Source organism: Lacerta agilis, chromosome 17 (assembly GCF_009819535.1).
Source record: "Lacerta agilis isolate rLacAgi1 chromosome 17, rLacAgi1.pri, whole genome shotgun sequence".
Classification (NCBI taxonomy): domain Eukaryota; kingdom Metazoa; phylum Chordata; class Lepidosauria; order Squamata; family Lacertidae; genus Lacerta; species Lacerta agilis.
This window is the reverse complement of record NC_046328.1, coordinates 37,196,980-37,218,658: the sequence shown is the minus strand read 5'-3', so window position 1 is coordinate 37,218,658 and position 21,679 is coordinate 37,196,980. Positions and strand designations below refer to the sequence as shown.

The 21,679-nt window shown below is 46.2% G+C and overlaps 1 protein-coding gene across 2 annotated transcripts in view; it reads right to left on the bottom strand.

The window, feature by feature from the left end:
• POGZ (pogo transposable element derived with ZNF domain) overlaps positions 1-21,679 on the bottom strand; it is a 40,921-nt gene that overhangs the window by 8,382 nt on the left and 10,860 nt on the right. The window contains exons 2-13 of one of the 2 annotated variants that reach the window (XM_033136421.1): positions 17,009-17,133; positions 13,548-13,706; positions 12,955-13,130; positions 8,279-8,387; positions 6,534-6,839; positions 4,961-5,155; positions 4,242-4,351; positions 3,453-3,787; positions 2,737-2,891; positions 1,746-1,846; positions 981-1,127; positions 95-229 (exon numbers count right to left, since the gene is read on the bottom strand). In XM_033136421.1, coding sequence (XP_032992312.1) covers positions 95-229; positions 981-1,127; positions 1,746-1,846; positions 2,737-2,891; positions 3,453-3,787; positions 4,242-4,351; positions 4,961-5,155; positions 6,534-6,839; positions 8,279-8,387; positions 12,955-13,130; positions 13,548-13,706; positions 17,009-17,132 — 2,052 coding nt within the window. In that variant the 5' untranslated portion in view covers position 17,133. Of the gene's footprint in view, positions 1-94; positions 230-980; positions 1,128-1,745; positions 1,847-2,736; positions 2,892-3,452; positions 3,788-4,241; positions 4,352-4,960; positions 5,156-6,533; positions 6,840-8,278; positions 8,388-12,954; positions 13,131-13,547; positions 13,707-17,008; positions 17,134-21,679 lie in introns of those variants that run through there. The other variant, XM_033136422.1, reaches the window with a different exon arrangement.

Genomic DNA, 21,679 nt, shown 5'->3' with positions numbered 1-21,679 from the left:
ACTGCCTGTCTGTTTCCGAGGCCTGGTTTGATTTAAAAGAGAGGCGCAGCTGCTTCTGCCCCCCCCTGCACCCCTCAGGTGTCCCTATTCATACCTTGGTGCCTGGTTTTAGCCCCTCCAGCTGCTTGGGCTTGCGGAAGGTTTTGTGGTGCTGCAGCTTGTGCTCAATCTTGTCCTTGGCAAAGAGGAACTGGAGCCGGCACTTGTTGCAGTGATAGATGCTCTTCTTCTGCGGGAGGAATTGGAGAGGCATGGAAGCGGCGTTGACACAGCAGCAGGCAGTGGCTTTTGTCGTAAAGGGAGGGTGGGGAACCCGCGGCCACTCCAGATGTCGCTGACATGGCCAGTGTGGTCACAACTTGGCTGGTGTTCTTACCCACTATTATATACCCACAACAATCCTGTGAGGTAGGTTAGGCGAAGAGGCAGTGACTGGCCCAAGGTCACCCACAGGGAGCACCATGTGGCCAAGCAGGGATTTGAACCCTGGTCTCTTCCAGGTCCTAGGTTGACACTCTAACCCATGGGTAGGCAACCTAAGGCCCGGGGGCCGGATCTAGCCCAATCGCCTTCTCAATCCAGCCCGCAGATGGTCCAGAAATCAGTGTGTTTTTACATGAGTAGAATGTGTCCTTTTATTTAAAATCCATCTCTGGGTTATTTGTGGGGCATACGAATTTGTTCATCCCCCCCCAAAAAAAAACATAGTCCGGCCCCCCACAAGGTATGAGGGACAGTGGACTGGCCCCCTGGTTTTTACTTTCTGTAACATTCTCCAACTACCCCTTAAAAGGGAAGTTGAAACCAGATACAGAGTTGCAAGGCACCTCTGGGAAATGTTCCGGAGACCTCTATGGCCTCAGGGGTTGAGCTGAGAAGGAGGAGGGCGCAGGGGAGGGCCAGGGAATTTAGCTGGCCTGCATGCCATTCCTAGTCACCAAGGGGACCAGGCGAGCGCTTCACCTGCAAGGCCAATTTACCTGGTGCCTCATGAAATGCTGCTGGAAGGCGTTGCCGTTCTTGAAGACCTTGAGGCAGTAAGGGCAGAGGAGGTGCCGTGTGTCCTCGTGGACCATTCGGAAGTGGCTGTCTACTTCGGAATAGAGTGAGGAGCGGTACTGGCAGACCTGGAGGGAGCCATGAGGACAGAAGCACGGATAGATGTTTTTGTTTTCTTTTGCAAATTGCAGTACAGTAAAAATAAAAAAAACCAGCAACACCAAAAAGAAGTCACAGATTTCTCATATGTCACTGTTACAGTATGTTTTTGGAAAGAAGTGATAAGCATTAAAATCAGGTGAGCAATGAGTAAAGCAACTATCTGATACAAGCCCTCCAAATTCCAGCATGGGTAGCTGGAGGCTGTGAACTCTCAAGAGAAGGGTTGGACCTTTCTTGTCTGGCATTTTGCCTTCAGCAATGGCTTAATGTGGGAAGCTCATAATTATTTTCATAAACAACTTTGAGGCTGTTTTAAAAATTAAAAAAAAATTAAGTGATATATATAAATAAATAAGGAGTGTGTGAAGGCCATGGGCTCTCCCATATCACTTTCTCCCCCTGCACAGAAACTCCCATACATCAGAAACTGGTATTCAGGGGTGTACTGCCTCTGTGCATGGAAGTTCCATTCCTACTACTTTGTAGCTAACAAAAGGGAGAGCAGGCTGGCCAGACCCAGTGTGCATTCTCAGTTTGTTGAAGCAAACTGGGTTTTTTTTTGGGGGGGGGGTTGTTCTCCATACCTGGCAAACGTAGGGCATCTCCCCTGGCTTGTGAGTGTCCTTCATGTGCTGCAGGAACATGGGCTCGCTCTCGAAAGCCCATTCACAGATCTTGCATTTTGCTGTAACGCAAGAGGGAGTCTGTCAAAAAGGGGAACGCCAGGAGGATTCAGGTGCCACCCCAAACTGCAGAAGGCTTGCAGAGCCTGGCCCGGGAACAAAGTCTGGATTGAACCTCAGATAACTATCCCCATACCCCATTAAGGTTCCCTGTTGGTCATGAGACAAAATCAGGCAAAGGAGAAATGGGTCTGCAAAGTAATTTATATTTAGCTTTAGCTTCCCATTCACCTGGACTGACCATTAGGTCCAGTCGCGGACGACTCTGGGGTTGCGGCACTCATCTCGCTTTATTGACCGAGGGAGCCAGCATACAGCTTCCGGGTCATGTGGCCAGCATGATTAAGCTGCTTCTGGTGAACCAGAGCAGCGCATAGAAACTGGATTTACCTTCCCGCCGGAGCGGTACCTATTTATCTACTTGCACTTTCGAACTGCTAGGTTGACAGGAGCAGGGACCAAGCAACAGGAGCTCACCCCGTCACGGGGATTTGAACCGCCGACCTTCTGATCGGCAAGCCCTAGGTTCTGTGGTTTAACCCACAGCACCACCTGCGTCCCTGCCTAATTACATGCAGCTCAAAAATGCAAATCCTTCCCCTTTCCCCTATTGCATCCTGCAACCCCCTTGGGGCAGGGAGTAGCCCCTGGTACTCTGCAAAGTCAAATGGACGCCCTGTAAATAATGCCACTGTTTCCTGCCCTGTCCCTGGTGAGCAGAGCGGACAGTCCTCCTCTGCACCAAAGCAAAAGGGAACCTCTGAAAGAAGCCTTTTTCCAGTGGAGCCTGTGACCATCGTGGAGACCCTTCCCATCTCCCCCTGCTCAGATGTTTTGTGGGACGGATGGACGGACGGACAGACAGGGGGAAACACTTTGGGGCAGAGCTTACTGGTTGATTCGTAGGGGCTGTGTACATTCTCCAAGTGGCACTGGAGCTGGAAGGGCGTAGAAAACTGTCGGTAACAATGCTGGCAGATGGTGTGGACGTCCACCTCACCGTTCTGCTGATCCAGCTCGACGTGGTGCTTCATGTGGTTCATAAACCTGGAGGGGTGGGGGAAAGGAGCAGACGTTTCTGTGGTTACTTCAGGGTGGGGGGGGGGAGAAATCTCTTCCTGCCTGTTTCCCCTTGCTGCTCACTGCAGGCAGCAGCTCCGAGTGCGAAGTGTGCCTCTCTGAATATTGGTTTTTGGGGAATGGTGGCATTGGGCTTGTGTCCTGCTCGTCGGCTTTCCAGAAGAGGCACCCTGGTTGGCCACTGTGGGAAAGGGGATGCTGGAAGGAGATGGGTCCCCTTTGGCCTTTGCAAATCCTCAAACGGGACCCGAGCACAAAAGCCTTATTCCCTCCTGCAGTTCCCAGCAACTGGAATCTAGAAACATTACTGGCTCTGTCTGTGGAGACAGAGCATGGCCATCCAGGCTAGCAGCCAAACACAACAGATAAACCTTCTGGGGAGTCTGTGGCTCTCCAGCTGATGCTGGCCTGCAAAAGTCCCACCACCCCCAGCATCTTCTGGAGAGCCACACCTCCTCCTCTGGCTGGCTTTGCCGCAGCCCTTCCTTCCTCCCCTCCCTGACAACGCTTCACCCATCGCTCTTTTACCGGATGTTGTTCTTGAGCCTCTTGGTGCAGTGCGGGCAGCGGAAGGACGTTGGCACCTTGGGGAAGTTGAGCAGCTGGTTCACCTTCCCGCCGTCCCGGCCGTAGTAGAAGTCGTCCACCAGCATTATCAGCTTGCTCTGCACCCCGTCGCCCGTGCCATCGCTGTGCTCAGAGACTTTGGCTGGCGGCGAGAGGGTGGGGATGGGGGTGGAGGAGGGGGGCGAAGCGACAGCAGCTGCTTTCTCTGGGGAAGGGGGCTTGGGGGCTTGGATATTTGGTTCAGACTCCAGGGGCTTCCCTTTCTTCAGGAACTCCACCATTTCAGGGCAGCAGTACTGAGGAAAGAAGAAGGAGGTCCTTGAGTTAAGGTTAATATAGGAATGTAAGAAGAGAGCTACTGGATCAGGCCACTGGCCTGCCCAGCCCAGCATCCTGTTCTCACAGTTGCCAACCAGACGACAGGAAACCTGTGAGAGGGATCTGAGTACGAGAGCACACTCCCATCCATTCCAGCAAATAGCATTCAGAAGCATCCCTGCCTCCAACTGTGAATTTGCTTAAACAAAGATCCTTTCTCCTTTCAGTCCTGAATCTCCCTGCCTATCAACTTTTCAGGGTGACATCACCACCACCCCGCTCCCTGAGCTGCCAGTTTTTTAGGAACAGCCATCTACTTGAGCTTCTGCTCTGGGCAGACACCCTAGTCCTTTGACTCTTTTATTTTCAGCTGCTACCAGGGTGTAACACTGCAATGCCTTGATCTCATAATCCGGGAAGGGGGTTACTTACACACATATGGCCTCTTAAAGCTTCAGTGACTCTAAACTGGGCATTGCACCGGGGACAGACTTTCCGCCCGCTGTCCTGCAGGTCGAAGGCGGGGATGGGGGAGGAGCTGACTGTAATGGGAAGAAAAAAGGAGAAAAGGTCATGACTGGCATCCAGAAGCCCTGCAACTCCCCACTGCCTTTTTGGACTTCTTGCTTGGGCTGGTCACATTTTTCTTTTCCTTTCCTCTGGACCTCCCTTCCTACCCTATGTCGGCATCTGGGGGGTCGAACGGCCAGCTGGCTAGCCCCCAGCTGGATCGTCTCCTTCTAGCTGTCACACTGTGAAGATCCCTCAACCTCTGGTGCGACATAAATCAGGGACCCAAGTCTGCTGACATGGGCACAGATGGGCAAAAGCAACACCACCACAACGGAAGTTCCGCTTGCGCCAGCAAATACCCTACGTAGCAATGGAGGAAAGAGCTGTCCAGGCTGCGCCGCCAACCCTCCCATAGTGCACCCCTATCTCTTTCATGCACATAGGAGTGGAATGGGGAGGGCATATTTGCATGGCACCACTTCCAGAGTGAGTGGGAGGAGTCACCCACCTGATACCCTCCTCCATCACTAGGGAATTCCTGTTTTCTGTGCAATGGGCAGAAGTGAAGCTTGATGCTGTGATTTGGGACAAAGTTACAGTCGGAATCTGCCCAAGCCCAGGCTGCTGGCAGAGGTTACCTTTCTGCGACGAAGACTCCGAGATTCCTGCTCTCTGAGAGACATGGGCCGGGCTGTTGTTGGAGACCACAATGGGGCCCGAGCTCTGGCCAAGGGAAGGGACCGTGTTCAAGGTGTTCACCAGCTTTGCCACCTCGTTGCTGTTCTCCCCCGTCACCCCCGGCCTTTTCACCGTTACGAAACTTGCAATGCTCACTGTCAGGGAAACAAGCATTTTTAAAGTTGAAGAACAGGGAGATGGAGCAGAATATTTTTATTATTATTGTTAGATGGAGAAAACAGGAGAGGGCTGGCAAGCTTTCAAGGTAAGTTATAGGGCAGACAAAGCAGTTAATAGAAAAACATTAACTATATTCCCTTTGGAAATATAGACCCAAGCAATTTCTGCGTTTTGGTAACAAAATGCAGGAAGTGCATTCCTTCCACACACACACACCCTTTCAAAAGAGATGAATCAGTAGGCAGAGCATCTGCTTTGCATGCAGAAGGTCCCAGGTTCAACCCCAGGCATCTCCAGGCTGAGCTGGGAAAAGGACTCCCATCTGAAACCCTGGAGAGCTGCTGCCAGTCAGTGTAGACAATTCTGAGATAGATGGAGCAAAGGTCTGACTTGATATAAAGCAGTATCCTAAGTTTCTTGGAATGAAAGACAGATAAAGGCTTGCAAGAGTGAGACACATATCCTGTAAGCCTGCTGGAAATGTCAGGGACAGGAAAGCCGTGGTCTATCCCTTCCCTCTTGTAGCCTGGATTTTAATATCACTTTATTTCCCTCCTTTGACTTGACATCTAAGGACTAGTAATAAGCAACTGAAGAGCACTGAGCCCATTGGCCATCGGCCTTTGGATGGATTGACTTAAGTACCTTTTGTATATATGTAAGCGAGGTGTTATTAACAGGGATGTTGCAAGGACAATGTCAGAGAACGTATCATTTAATAAGCAGGAGCTACTGGGCTGGGGTGCCCCAGGTTCAAATCCCTGTTTACTGGGTGACCTTGGGCCAATCTTTTCTCAGCTTGAACAATCTCCCAGGTTTCTTGTGTGAGGGATGAAATGGTGGCAGTGGGATCATGTATGCTATCCTGAGTTCTTTAGTGGAAGGTTTTCATCTTCCCTCCCCATCCCTTTTTCCTTTTGTGCCATGCCTTTTCAGACTGTAAACCTAAGAGGCAGGGATTGTGGCTTTTTTTTTAATTGTCACCTGTTCCAACTGAAGAGTAAATGCATAGATGCTTTGAATAATTAAAAAAAATGTAATTAACAAATAGTCTTGTAATGCACTGGTTAAAATTAATCATCAATCGACATAAGCTGTTTTTCTTATCTTTGCATACTTTCACATTTTGCCCTTCCCTGGAAGTAGAGCGGGAGTGTTTTTCCTTAGCCCACCTCCCAATCAGAAGGACAAACGGGGAACATTTGCTGTGCCGTGATCCCCACATAATGCAGAGACTGCAGCAAAACCCAGGGTTCACAATGTTTCCCAGCTCCTCCAGACAAATGAGGACCAAAGTAATACCATTTTTCTTTTTCTTTCATTTTTAGTTTCCCTCTCCATGGGAAGTCTTACCTAATTTGGGGTTAGTAGCTTGAGTGGACTGCCCTGGCTGCTGTACAGTTAACTGTCCCAGTGCGGTTGGCTGTGCTGGAGTAGGAGTGGTGGTGGTGGAGGAGGAGGTGCTGGGAGAGGACTTACTTTGCGGTTGGGCCTGGGACTGCGGTACCGTGCTCCGGATGGTAAGGGTGGCTGGAATGACCGTCGTGAACGTGTTGGAAGATGGCCGGACCGGCATGGCCGGACCAGGTCTCACCTGGGCCATTTGGGAGAAAACCTGAGGGACGCCGACTGCAGGCTTCACAAACTGGGTGCCTGGGGCTGCAAAGGAAAGGAGGGCACAGTTACCGTCCCGTCGGTCCTTGAGACTCTCCTAAAACAAAATTATTAAGGAGGTGCCATTCCTCTGACGGATCAAATCAGTCAGCTTGTTCATTTCCGTTAATTCTAGAAATTCTAATCAGTCCATGAGACTCTCCTGGAAAAATTATTACTGCTGCTATAAGTAAGTGCCCTTCCACTTATGGGGCAAATCAGTCAACCTGCCCATTTATGCTAACTCAAGGCACTTTAGAGCCATCTCCACATAGATGGAACAGGAAAGTCTCTCAATTTCTGGCTGCAATTAACCAGGGTTTTTGTTTTGTGTTTTTTTGGTGTTTTTTTTTTTTTACTAAATACATCTATCCTGCAAACACATCATCCTCAATCCAATTAAACGTTACAGACACTGGTTGAGAGGTGGCCATACCTCACAGATCATTGCAACAGGAATCTAGGAAATATTAAGCCTGGAAGACATTTATTACCTGCCCTTCACCCTAAGGTCCAAGGGCGGATTACAACACTAAAACACAATATTAAAAACAGTTTAAAACATCTTGCTCATATTTGCATATATATAATTTGTACAATTCTCTAAAACAATTACATATTGGGCTGTTGATGTTTGATAGATTTAAAAACGGATTTTAATGATCTTATTTTTAATGTCTTTATTACACAAACTGCACAGGCTGAAACCAGGGGTGGGGGAAGATTGCCTGTGGTCCTCTAATTGCTGCTGGACCACAACTCCCAGCAGCCCCAGCAGTTAGAACGACCATTGGGCAGGGATGAGGGGTTGGGATTCCAGCAACATTTGGAGGGCCACAGATGTTCCCCACCCATAATCCAAAAGAAGGCAGTCTTCCCTACCCTCAGCATGGAAAATGCACTCTCTCTTTTCTCTTGCTTTTAACAGAAGTACACAGGGAAAAACCCCCTGCAGACTTCAGTAAGCCATGAATCCTGGTTTACCATGCAGTGCCAACTGGTTTTGTGGCTGAGACCTGGTGCGGCCCCCACTCTCCTCCACCTCCTCTTATCCTCTTTCTACTCCTGTACTTTTTGTCCCGCCTTTGATAAGCCTGCCCTCACGCTGCATTTTTTGTAAACCCAAATGAGGCAGAAAGATGATAGATAAGCGAACCTCTAGGATTTTATATATGAAGGTAATATATTCATCACACTTTCTTTGGCTAAAGAGACACAGGTGCATAGGAGCTCTGTACTTTGAAAAGAGGTGGGGCTGGGACTGTGGAAGCCCCTCCCACTGAAGGTGACAGCAAAAACGTGAAGCTTTTCGCACAGCCCTGCCTCTGCAGCCCATACTCTGGCGCTGGAGGGAAATTTCCTGGGCCTCTTTTCTTCCCTTTTGACACCTACTGGCCCAGCAGCCTGACCCCTCCTCACTTTCACAGTTCCAGCCTCTGCCTTACCTGGGACAAGGGTAATGGGCCGCACTGTCTGACCTTGCTGTACATTCAGGACAATCCCAACCTGGTTCATCGCATTCTGCACAGGCCGGACGTTTCGCACGGGGAAACCCTGCAATGTGCAGCAAAAAGAAGTGGCTTTAGCAGGCTTATCTCAACAGCAGGCCTGGGAGCAGACAATGAGGACTGCTGCATTCTGCAATTCCACAGGAACTAAGGGACCTGGGTAGGCTTGTCTAAACACAAATGTTTTTAGCAGTTAAATGGAATACAAATTGTACAAATAAATTAATAGTGCGGAATTTGTTTACATAGAATTGTGCAGACTAGCGCCATATTATAGAGGTTTTTGAATTATTGTAAAAAGGTGTACACAGCTCTGGGGATGAGTGGCTTCTCTTAACATTTCAGTCAGCTCATTGATCAAGGTGTCACCCTGCTGGCCCAGTCAAAGTCTGCCATGGAACACAGTGACAGGCCAATGGTACCATCCACCAACTCCAATGTGAAAAAGAAATAAATGAATTACACACCTGCATATAAACAAACCAGGAACAGGCCAGGTACTCATAAAGAGTTATCAACAGAAGAGCAGCTCTTTCGGATCCTCAATGTGGCAACATACAGAGTGGTCCAAAAGTATACTGCTTTGTTGTTGTTCAGTCGTTCAGTCGTGTCCGACTCTTTGTGACCCCATGGACCAGAGCACGCCAGGCACACCTATCCTTCACTGCCTCCCGCAGTTTGGCCAAACTCATGTTAGTAGCTTCGAGAACACTGTCCAACCATCTCATCCTCTGTCGTCCCCTTCTCCTTGTGCCCTCCATCTTTCCCAACATCAGGGTCTTTTCTAGGGAGTCTTCTCTTCTCATGAGGTGGCCAAAGTACTGGAGCCTCAACTTCAGGATCTGTCCTTCTAGTGAGCACTCAGGGCTGATTTCTTTGAGAATGGATAGGTTTGATCTTCTTGCAGTCCATGGGACTCTCAAGAGTCTCCTCCAGCACCATAATTCAAAAGCATCAATTCTTCGGCGATCAGCCTTCTTTATGGTCCAGCTCTCACTTCCGTACATTACTACTGGGAAAACCATAGCTTTAACTATACGGACCTTTGTCGGCAAGGTGATGTCTTTGCTTTTTAAGATGTTGTCTAGGTTTGTCATTGCTTTTCTCCCAAGAAGCAGGCGTCTTCTAATTTCGTGACTGCTGTCACCATCTGCAGTGATCATGGAACCCAAGAAAGTGAAATCTCTCACTGCCTCCATTTCTTCCCCTTCTATTTGCCAGGAGGTGATGGGACCAGTGGCCATGATCTTAGTTTTTTTGATGTTGAGCTTCAGACCATATTTAGCGCTCTCCTCTTTCACCCTCATTAAAAGGTTCTTTAATTCCTCCTCACTTTCTGCCATCAGGGTAGTATCATCAGCATATCTGAGGTTGTTGATATTTTTTCCGGCAATCTTAATTCCGGTTGGGGATTCATCCAGTCCAGCCTTTCGCATGATGAATTCTGCATATAAGTTAAATAAGCAGGGAGACAATATACAGCCTTGTCGTACTCCTTTCCCAATTTTGAACCAATCAGTTGTTCCATATCCAGTTCTAACTGTAGCTTCTTGTCCCACATAGAGATTTCTCAGGAGACAAATGAGGTGATCCGGCACTCCCATTTCTTTAAGAACTTGCCATAGTTTGCTGTGGTCGACACAGTCAAATGCTTTTGCGTAGTCAATGAAGCAGAAGTAGATGTTTTTCTGGAACTCTCTAGCTTTCTCCATAATCCAGCGCATGTTTGCAATTTGGTCTCTGGTTCCTCTGCCCCTTCGAAATCCAGCTTGCACTTCTGGGAGTTCTCGGTCCACATACTGCTTAAGCCTGCCTTGTAGAATTTTAAGCATAACCTTGCTAGCGTGTGAAATGAGTGCAATTGTGCGGTGGTTGGAGCATTCTTTGGCACTGCCCTTCTTTGGGATTGGGATGTAGACTGATCTTCTCCAATCCTCTGGCCACTGCTGAGTTTTCCAAATTTGCTGGCATATTGAGTGTAGCACCTTAACAGCATCATCTTTTAAAATTTTAAATAGTTCAGCTGGAATATCATCACTTCCACTGGCCTTGTTGTTAGCGAGGCTTTCTAAGGCCCATTTGACTTCACTCTCCAGGATGTCTGGCTCAAGGTCAGCAACCACATTACCTGGGGTGTATGAGACCTCCATATCTTTCTGGTATAATTCCTCTGTGTATTCTTGCCACCTCTTCTTGATGTCTTCTGCTTCTGTTAGGTCCTTTCCACTTTTGTCCTTAATTGTGGTAATCTTTGTACGAAATCTTCCTTTCATATCTCCAATTTTCTTGAACAAATCTCTGGTTTTTCCCATTCTGTTATTTTCCTCGATTTCTTTGCATTGCTCGTTTAGAAAGGCCCTCTTGTCTCTCCTTGCTATTCTTTGGAAATCTGCATTCAATTTCCTGTATCTTTCACGATCTCCCTCGCATTTTGCTTGCCTTCTCTCCCCCGCTATTTGTAAGGCCTCATTGGACAGCCACTTTGCTTTCTTGCATTTCTTTTTCATTGGGATGGTTTTCGTTGCTGTCTCCTGTATAATGTTACGAGCCTCCATCCACAGTTCTTCAGGCACTCTATCCACCAAATCTAAATCCTTAAACCTGTTCTTCACTTCAACTGTGTATTCATAAGGAATTTGATTTAGATTGTATCTTACTGGCCCAGTGGTTTTTCCTACTTTCTTCAGTTTAAGCTGGAATTTTGCTATAAGAAGCTGATGATCTGAGCCACAGTCAGCTCCAGGTCTTGTTTTTGCTGAGTGTATAGAGCTTCTCCATCTTTGGCTGCAGAGAATATAATCAATCTGATTTCGATGTTGCCCATCTGGTGATGTCCATGTGTAGAGTCGTCTCTTGTGTTGTTGGAAAAGAGTGTTTGTGATGACCAGCTTGTTCTCTTGACAGAACTCTATTAGCCTTTGCCCTGCTTCATTTTGAACTCCAAGGCCAAACTTGCCAGTTGTTCCTTTTATCTCTTGACTCCCTACTTTAGCATTCCAATCCCCTATAATGAGAAGAACATCCTTCTTTGGTGTCATTTCTATAAGGTGTTGTAAGTCTTCATAGAATTGATCAATTTCAGTTTCTTCAGCACTGGTAGTTGGTGCATAAACTTGGATTACTGTGATGTTAAAAGGTCTGCCTTGGATTCGTATCGAGATCATTCTATCATTTTTGAAATTGCATCCCAGTACAGCTTTCGCCACTCTTTTGTTGACTATGAGGGCCACTCCATTTCTTTTACGGGATTCCTGCCCACAGTAGTAGATATGATAGTCATCCGAACTGAATTCGCCCATTCCTGTCCATTTTAGTTCACTGATGCCTAGGATGTCAATGTTTATTCTTGCCATCTCATTTTTTACCACATCCAGCTTTCCAAGGTTCATGGTTCTTACATTCCAGGTTCCTATGCAATACTTTTCTTTACAGCATTGGACTTTCCTTTCGCTTCCAGGCATATCAGCAACTGTGCGTCCTTTCGGCTTTGGCCCAGCCGCTTCATCAGCTCTGGATCTACTTGTACTTGTCCTCCGCTCTTCCCCAGTAGCATGTTGGACGCCTTCCGACCTGAGGGGCTCATCTTCCAGCGTCATATCTTTTATATGCCTGTTGTCTTTGTCCATGGAGTTTTCTTGGCAGGGATACTGGAGTGGCTTGCCAGTTCCTACTCCAGGTGGATCACGTTTGGTCCAAACTCTCCACTATGACCTGTCCATCTTGACCTGTCCATAGCTTCCTGAGTAATTCAAGCCCCTTCGCCACGACAAGGCAGTGATCCATGAAGGGATACTGCTTTAGAATCCACTTTCTTTGTTGTTGACTCAAGTTCGCTGTCATCATTCACAATATCAGTATAATAATTATTTTATCTGACTCCACTATTCCTTCCAGCGGCAGCCTGAAATTTAACTGCCATTTTGTTGTGAGTCAGTGATGTGTACCCATATAATCTTTTGTGATGAATTTCACTGATTCACTGTATACCTACTGTAAGGTCCTCGGTTAGTTGCTCATGAGTAAGCAGGCAAAACTCCAAGTTTCCTTTAATAGTTTTATTGTGCAAACTATGTACAGTGCAGAGCTAATAAGTTCATGTCTGTATCAAGCGTCGACAGAATCCGGGAATGGCCCCTTCTGGGTCTGACCCCAACAAAAGAGTTTTGGTATAAAGAAACTCTGCCTCCCATCCTTTCGTTTCACCCCTCAACACCTTTGGGGCGCTGGAAGCTGCATGTCTCCTTTATTGCCCCTTGAACTAGGGAAGTGCAGGGTCTCTCCAGCATCCTCAGAGCCTCTTCCCTCCATACCCTGAATTGCATGCCCCTCCCTGCTGGAAGCCTCGCTGCTTCCTCTATTGCCAGAGGAGGTGCTGCTGGTCAGGTGGGGCCGGGGCTCTCTGTAGCATCCTGAGAGCCTTTCCACCACCTTGCACTGCGCCAGGGACAGTTCCCTGACACCTACTTTGAGGCCTCCCTGTATTTCCTGCAAGGGCCAATGAGATGCCTTCAGAAAACCCATAAGCTGGGCAAGAAGGGGGGGCATACCCTGTTGACTGCCCTCTCCCCAGCAACTGGTATCCAGAGGTAGAAGAGGTGCTGCCCCTCCCTCACCTGAGTCGTGATGAAGATGGGTTGACTGGTCACTGGGGAATTGGTCACGTGGTTGGCATTCTGCATGACCTGCACAGGCCGGAGGACTGGTTGGGTCACCACCGTGCTGAGGCCAGAGCCTGGGTTCTGCGTGAGGATCAGAGGCTGCCCGCCTTGCTGAACGAGAGGAGTCCCAGCTGGACAAAAGAGAAGGACAAGGGGGCAAAATCATCACTGTCACCTGCCCTACAACTTCCAACTCTTGCGGGATCAACTTTGTCACTTCAGGGCCAAACAGAGGCTTGGAGGACTGGTGGTGGAGTCAGATGCAAAATGGCGCTCCAGCAGGGTGGGGCAAATTATCTACTGCATATACACCGGGATTCCCAGGATTATTTGAGGGGAAATGCAACTGCTTAAGGTGGCATCGTAGCATGAATGTGGCAAATGGGGAAGTGGGTCATTTACTTAATTGACGGGATTCGTACTGGCCACAGAATCCCATTTTCCTTGGCAAAGTATTTGAGTGAGTGAAATATGTGAAGTGTGTGGCCTGCAGATCCTAACACTCGCCCCCAAACCAAGATCCTCCCATCCAAAGCCTCTCCCCTTACCGCTGTTGTTTGCAAAGAGCGTCACCAGCGTCTTCTTTGTGCTGTCACTATTGGGTCCACCGCTGCCGCTGACAGATGTGGAGGTTGTGAGGCCGCCACCAATGGATGCGTGAGCGACGATTGGCATTGGGGTGGCAACTGGCTGCACGCTCACCGAAACTGCCGGGAAGGAAATTCAAAATGGTTTACTGCCTGCAGGCACGAACAGAGAGGACATCCACATGGCTTAGCTCCTCATGCAGTGACTAACTGACACCAGGAAGGCACCTTCACTCTATTCCTTTCAGCACCGCACCTACTAAAAAAATTTTTTTGCTTAGGCAAAGCCTATCTAGACATCTGGTATTTAGCTCGTCATTGATTCTAATCATTGTTTTAAACAGTTCCCTTTAACTATTATTACTGATAATTTCATTGTTTTATTATTTCTGTAAACCACTTTGAGATTTTTTGTTCTTTCTTACAATGAAGCAGTACATAAATTTTGTGAAAAGAGTAAGTATTTGCCAACAATGAAAGGCTCTGGATCTGAAAAATCAGTGCAGCAGCACTGCAAGGGAACTAACAGGATAGAATGGTCCTCCACACCTAAATAAATAAATAAATAAATTTACTGAAAATAAAATAAAAATCCCTGCAGACAGAAAATCAGTATGTGATGGAGCCTTATCTCACCCTGCTATACTAGTTGTCTATATGCAAGGATTCATTCTTTATTAGAGGAGAATCCAATCAGATGAATGAATTCCCACCTTCAGCATGAAGAGTGATCCTCCACTGAAAATAAACAAACTAATAATCCCAGCGCAGAGAAAATTAACATGTCATGGCTGAGGGTGAAAAGTGATAGCTTTCTACATGCAGGAACGTATTTGGTTTCCTGTGTAGAAGCAGGCTGGGAATGTCCTTACCTGAAACTCTGGAGAGCTGTTGCCAGTTGGCGTAGATAATGCTAAGCTAGATGGACAAATGGTCTGGCTTGGTTTAGGGCAGCTTCCTATTGACCTCTCCAGAACCATGGGGATTGCAAGTTTGCTATTATTTTTAAGGGACGGTCCATAGCTTGGTGGTGGGTCATCTGCTTTGCATGCAGAAAGTTCAAACTTCAGCATGTTCAGGTAGGGCTGGGAAAAACATATTGTCTGAAACTCTGGAGAACTGAAACAGTCAGTGTAGATGATAGATGAGCCCAAAGGTTTAGAGAATAGCTTAGCTCTTCTCTCTCTCTCTCTCTCTCTCTCTCTCTCTCATAACCTTAGAACTTGGGGATATCCAATAAATTTGAACACCGGAAGGTTCAGGACAGATAAAAGAAAGTACTTCGTCATGCAGTGCATAGACTATGGAACTCACTCCCAAAGGAGGCAGTGATGGCCACCAACTTGGATGGCTTTAAGAGAAGTCTGGACAAATTTTTGAAGGAAAAGGACATCAATGGTTACCAGCCACAATGGCTAGGCTCTGCCTCCACAGACGGAAGCAGCAATGCTTCTGAATACCAGTTCCTGGAAGCCACAGGAGGGGAGAGGACTCTTGTGTTTGAGTCTTGCTTGTGGGTTTCCCACAGGAATCCGGTTAGGCACCGTGAGACCAGGATGCTGGCCTAGATGGGCCATTGGCCTGATCCAGCAGGACTGTTCTTATGTACCTGCAATCATACAGCCCAGAAAAAGATCGAACACCTTATCAGCTGCTTCTCAGAATCTAAGACCCAAGTCTCACATATCAATCTCAAATTGAAGCTATTCTTTATATCAGCCAGAAGGCAGGGAAGGAGCAAATCAGAACAGCCAGACAAGAAGGGAAGCTATTAAATGTGCCAATCTGTTACACCCACAAGGATATTAATAGCTAGGGAAGGAATAATGGGTTTTTCCCCTGTATCTCTGCATGTAAGACTAAAGAACCAAGACTGAATTCTATGTTAGGGATCATTGGTAAAAAATAAAACTACCAATATCATAGCATTCTTATACAAATCTATAGTGGAACCACACTGGGAACACTGTGAAACAGTTCTGGTTAGTTACAGCACCTCCAAAAGGATATTGTAGAGCCAGAAAAGGGCAAGCAAAATGACCAAGAATATGTGTGCAATACTGGACCAACTCTCTTTCAAGGAAAGTTTACAACATTTAAGGCTTTTTGAGAGAAAGGGTGAATAGGGGGCGTGACAGAGCTGCACAAAATGATACATGCTCTGGAGAAAGTGGATAAGGGTGAGTTTTTCTTGCTATCTCATAATACTGAAACTCAGGGCCATGCAAGGAAGCCGCATTGGGGGAGATTAAGGACAGACAAAAGGAACGACTTCTTCAAACAGCGCATAGTGGCGCTCACTACCACAAGAAGGCATGATGGCCACCAACTTAGACAGCTTTAAAAGGGGACTGGCCAAATTCATGGAAGAATAATGCTATCAAAAGCCCGCTAACCACAACAGCTTTGTACAACTACCCTCCACTGCTGGAAGACAGGATGCCTTTGAATACCAGCTGTTGGAAGTGAGCAGAGGTGCTGTCACATTCAGGTGCTGCTTGTGGGCTTCTCAAGGGCACCTGGCTATGGTTATTACGGTATTTATTAACTGTGTGTGTTGCTCCCACCAAAGTCTTTAAGGTGACTTACAAGATACAAAATAGGAAATTCAATTTAAAAATCCATAAATACAACCACATAGGAATATCAACAGCCATTTTACAAAGCTGTGCGAAAAGGGGTTCTCATAAACAACATTAAAATCTGTCAGCAGTAGAAAGATGATAACTCCCCAAACCCCAAAAACCACATCACTGTTGAAATTAATAGAACTGCTAACATTTAGTAAAAAGCGAGGGAGCTTACTTGCCAGGAAGTACGGTCAGAGAGGAGTACTGGAACTCTCTGCTCCGTCAAGACTTGACAAACCTTTTGCTAGTAATAAGGATAATTTGGGGAGGACCACAGCTTAGTGGTAGGGCATCTGCTTTGCATGCAGAAGGCCCAAGGTTCAATCCCCCCTACCCCCACCCCCACCCCAGCATCTCCAGGTAGGGCTGGGAATGTCCCGTCTGAAACTCTGCAGAGCGACTAGAGTCAGTGTGGAGTCTGAGTTATACGGATCAGTTCTGTCTGACTGGGTATAAGGCAGCTGCCCATGTTTCTCTTATGAATTAATTGTCAAATTCACAGAAAACTCTTGGAACCACCTGGAAGGGACATACATAAAGGCTCAATTCATGCATTATGAAAAGGGTGAGACACAGAAACAAAACCAAAAGCAAGGTATTTTTTTAAGCATTTGGAAAATGAATGCTGCAGTACATCAGACTGGAAGGCAGGTGAATTATTTAAACTGGGTATGGATGGCATACCACCCGAAATGAAAACTGCCAAGCAACGTAATGTAGAATTTGTGTATCATCTTACACGAGTTTTGTTTTGTTTTTGTTTTTAAAGAAGGAAAGGAAGAGGATCATTACCTGTAGCGGTTTTGTCAACCAAATTGTAATCTTCAACCACAGAGTCCTCGATCACATCGCTGATTTTCTGCCACGGCTCCAGCTCCTCCTCCTCACATTCCATAAATAAATCTGTGTCCGCCATCCTGGGGGTGGGGGAGAAGAAAAGAGAATTTGTCAATCTGTCTTTTGTGGGGAAATGAAGAACTGAGGCCTAAGCCAGGAAAACATATGCTATCAGTCCAGTGGAATGGTTCTCAAACTTCTTCCCCTCTGGGAACATTCTCCACATTCAATGAATATAAGAGCCCTACTGGATCATCACAGTGGCCCAACAGATGCACATAAGAAGCCTGCAAGGTGGACACTCTTCCCTCCACCCCCTTCCACGGGGGCCGTTTCCAGCAACTGAGAGGCATAATGCCTCTGACAGTAGTGGTTTCAGAATTCCTTACGCATTCTAAAGTAAAGGTAAAGGACCCCTGACAGTTAAGTCCAGTCGCGAACGACTCTGGGGTTACAATGCTCATCTTGCTTTACTGGCCAAGAGAGCTGACGTTTGCCTGTAGACAGCTTTTCTGGGTCATGTGGCCAGCATGACTAAGCCACTTCTGGCAAAACTAGAGCAGTGCACGGAAACGCCGTTTACTTTCCCGCCGGAGCGGTACCTATTTATCTACTTGCACTTTTGGCGTGCTTTCGAACTGCTAGGTGGGCAGGAGCTGGGACCGAGCAACGGGAGCTCACCCTGTCACAGGGATTCAAACTGCCAACCTTCTGATCAGCCAGCCCAAGGCTCAGTGGTTTACACCCGCATCCTAGCATTCTAGTGGCCCCCAATTCTTGATCATGCTGGGAAGTGTTCAACACCTGCCTAAGGCTGGTCAAATACCAGCCCTGCCTGTGTACCAAGATTGTTGGAAGGATCTCTTCTCTGTATTTCACTGCTGGGGGAACGTGGCTATGCGGTAGTGCATGGCAGGGCCTTCAATGTGGTGGCTTCCCAAATGGGGACAGCCCTTCCCTTACAGGTACAGCCAGTTCCAAGAGCATTATCATTTCACCCAGGCATTTCAAGTTTTGTAAAGTTGATGGTTGTTTTAACCTGCTCTATTGTTCAATGGCACATTTCAGCATGTTGTTTATTATTTGTTTGCTTTTATCTGTGCCCCACCTGAGAACAGATGAGAGCACAGATTATAAATATTATTTAATAACTAAAGTAAAGAGTAAATATTGTCAGATCTTCCACAAAGCCATGATGCTGAATGTGCTTGAGGAATTTGCCCACTTCCTATTTAGAACAACTGCTAAATTGAAAGTTTAAAAACTGGCTTTGGTTTGTTTTTTTTAAACACTTGCTGCTACTTTGCTTTTCTTCAGTCATTTAAATTGTAACTATACGTCGGCTGTGATACATACTATCATATTTATATTGCTTTGAAAGAATTATTATTAGTACATTTCATGAATATTACAACAAAATACCCATCGAACCAAATTATGACACTGCGGGAACTCTTTAACTGGTGCCAAGATAACATTCCTTCTATCTAGTTCTTATTTTCAACAAATACAGTACAGAAAAGAAGAAATGTTCCTAAAACGACACTTTGAAAGAGCGAAGGTGATCAAGGAAACAAAAGGATTTCACTGCTTTTTTCCATCTACTGTATATCAAGTCCAACAGAAATTGTGACAGAAGTGTACTCCTTTAGCAATGAGAGTGAGAAGTTTGACACTGAAGGAGGTACAAAATCTCTGGATATGGCCGAGATAACTAGGTATGTGACCTGTGAATACAATAAAAAATGGTGGTTGACCTATGTGCTGTTGGTAGGCTATGAAAGTGAAGAAGGAACTGTGACCTCCTTTCACCTGCCAGGCCCAGTATCATCATTTGTTTATCCATCTAATCGGGATGCTCTTAAGGTAGGGTGAGCACAAGTTCTAACAAGGGTCAAACCAAGAACTGCAGCTGGCCGCACTTACACTTTGACAAAAAATGAAACGTGTGCAACAAATGCTTGAAAAGCATTTGGTGTGAAGTATAAATAATGGAAGAATAAATGTTTTCAGACCCGTTTCATGTGTAAAGTTTCCACACACACACACACACACTCCAATTTTGTTTGATATGCGTTTTGTTGTAATGTTCATGAAATGAAGTACTAACAATAATTCTTTCAAAGCGATTCTATAACGCGACAGCAAGCTATCACACTACTTTGTGTTTGTAACTTAAATCTAAAATTTAAAGTAAGTCCATCTTTTGACATATCATATTAAAGCCCATGAAATTCTGAAGAGATTGGTGTTTTAGTTTTGACTTATCTCAACGCTGGGTTGAGCTTTTAAGATTTTTGTGTACTCCAACAAGTCCAAAATTGTCAATTTTTTGAAATCTCAAACCCTCATAACTCACAAACGGGATGAGATAAAAAGCTAAAATTTTAGCTTTTAAACTTTGTTTTGATCATTCAACAAGTGTACAAAATATTAAGAAAATTGGATGACAAGCGATCGCTTGATATGGAATGACCCAACCAAGGTGCCACATCCAAAAAGGTGCTCTCATTGGTAGAGAGAGAAAGTGCCAAAGAAGAACCATTTCGTTAACTCTCTCTGCATTCAAAGCTTGCTGACATGGTTCCAAGTTATAAACGATTCGCTGCAATTGTATTTTGCCTGTTTGAAGCAAAATTTCACAATAAACAGTTATTAGATTTGTTGGGGTTTTTTGTAATTAACACTAAAGCCTAAACCTATTGATAATTCAATGTTATGTTGTTGCTGCTCTAATTTAATGCTTGAGAGTTATTTGACTGGTTAAATGTCCAGCTTCTCCAAATGCTACAATTCTAACCATTCTAGAGGAGGCGGCTTTATTAATTATTATTACGTAATTCATTCACCCTTCAACAAAAAATTATATTCACAAGGCAGCTAAAAATGTCCTCTTAAGGGATCAGTTTTGCCACACTTATTGCTATTCTTCCATATACGTAGCATTACACTTACAAAACAAAGTTTATGTTTACTCCTGGGTTTGTTTGTTTTTTTGATCAAGAAGCTCAACTAGCTCTGCTCCAGCCAGCCAGCCTGATCTGACCCATATGCTGCTTGGCCAGATCTACGACAATGCCATGATAGCAGCAGGCCTGAATGATGACCCCCTGGCCGATAGTGAACTGGCTGAACGAGCTCCTTGACAAAGCCCTGGAGAAGTCAGGGGTCAGCAAGCTTTTTCAGTAGGGGGCTGGTCCACCATCCCTCAGACCATGTGGTGGGCCGGACTATATTTTGGGGGGGGGGAAATAAAAATGAATGAATTCCTATGCCCCACAAATAACCCAGAGACGCATTTTAAATAAAAGGACACATTCTACTCATGTAAAAACACGCTGATTCCTGGACCGTCCGTGGGCCGGATCGAGAAGGCAATTGGGCCGCATGCGGCCCCCGGGCCTTAGGTTGCCTACCCCTGCTCTAAGTAAAGACTTTAAAGCTCAACAACTTTTGGGGCGTCCTGGTTTGTTTTTGAAATATGGTAACCCTAGTAGTTTCAATTTTAATGGGCTGTCTGCAACCAAATTTCACCTAAAATAGACCTACTGAAATTAATGGACCTAAGTTAGTCATGTCCATTAATTTCAGTGTGTCTACTACTCTATTGTTATATTATTTCAACAATTTGCATACCACTTAATCACAGTCATCTCTAAGCAACATGCAAGAGAATTTGAATGGACTGGTTCCATTTTAGCTGGTTGTGTTAGTTTGCATGATTCATTTTATTATTCCTATGTGCTTTTAACCAGCTCAAAACTGACATGGAAGTCGCCACTGCAGATGCTGCTTGGTTGGAAAGATGTTGTAGCAAGCAACTAAAAGTGAATACAGAGACTTTTGCCATTCGGCCTCCTGCCTTTCAACCCTTCATTCAGATAACACCTCTTGGCTTAAATTCCACCTTCTTGTGGATGATTCCATTTCCTGCCTCATTAAACTTTTACTCTCTGTCCATTGTGCTATTTGCCATCAACTTCTTGGTCACCTACTGAAGTCTACTCCCTTTGACTTCCCATCATGACTGATCCTCTTTTCCTCACAACCCCTGTGGGTCCTCTGTTACCGGGGTTTGCATCCAGTCCACTCTTAGTACAACTAAAATTAATGGCCATGAAAAACTGAGGTCCATTCATTTCAGTGCGTCTGCACTGAGCGGAAAGCTGGATGCTGCTCAAGCTATACACCTGTTTTCAAACCCCTTGGGTCCACATTGATCAAAGGCAGGGAGCCACAGGCCTGGAAACCAAATACAGCTCTCCAAGCGTCTCTGTCTGACCCTCGATATTCTCTCCAGGCCACACACCTCCACCAGCCTTACTTCATAGCCTAAAAAGGTAAAGGGTAAGGGGACCCCTGACTATTAGGTCAAGTCGCGGACGACTCTGGGGTTGTGGCACTCATCTCGCTTTACTGGCCGAGGGAGCCGATGTACAGCTTCCGGGTCATGTGGCCAGCATGACTAAGCCGCTTCTGGCAAACCAGAACAGCGCACAGAAACACCGTTTACCTTCCCGCCAGAGCGGTACCTATTTATCTACTTGCACTTTGACGTGCTTTTGAACTACTAGGTTGGCAGGGGTAGGGACTGAGCAATGGGAGCTCACCCAGTCGTGGGGATTT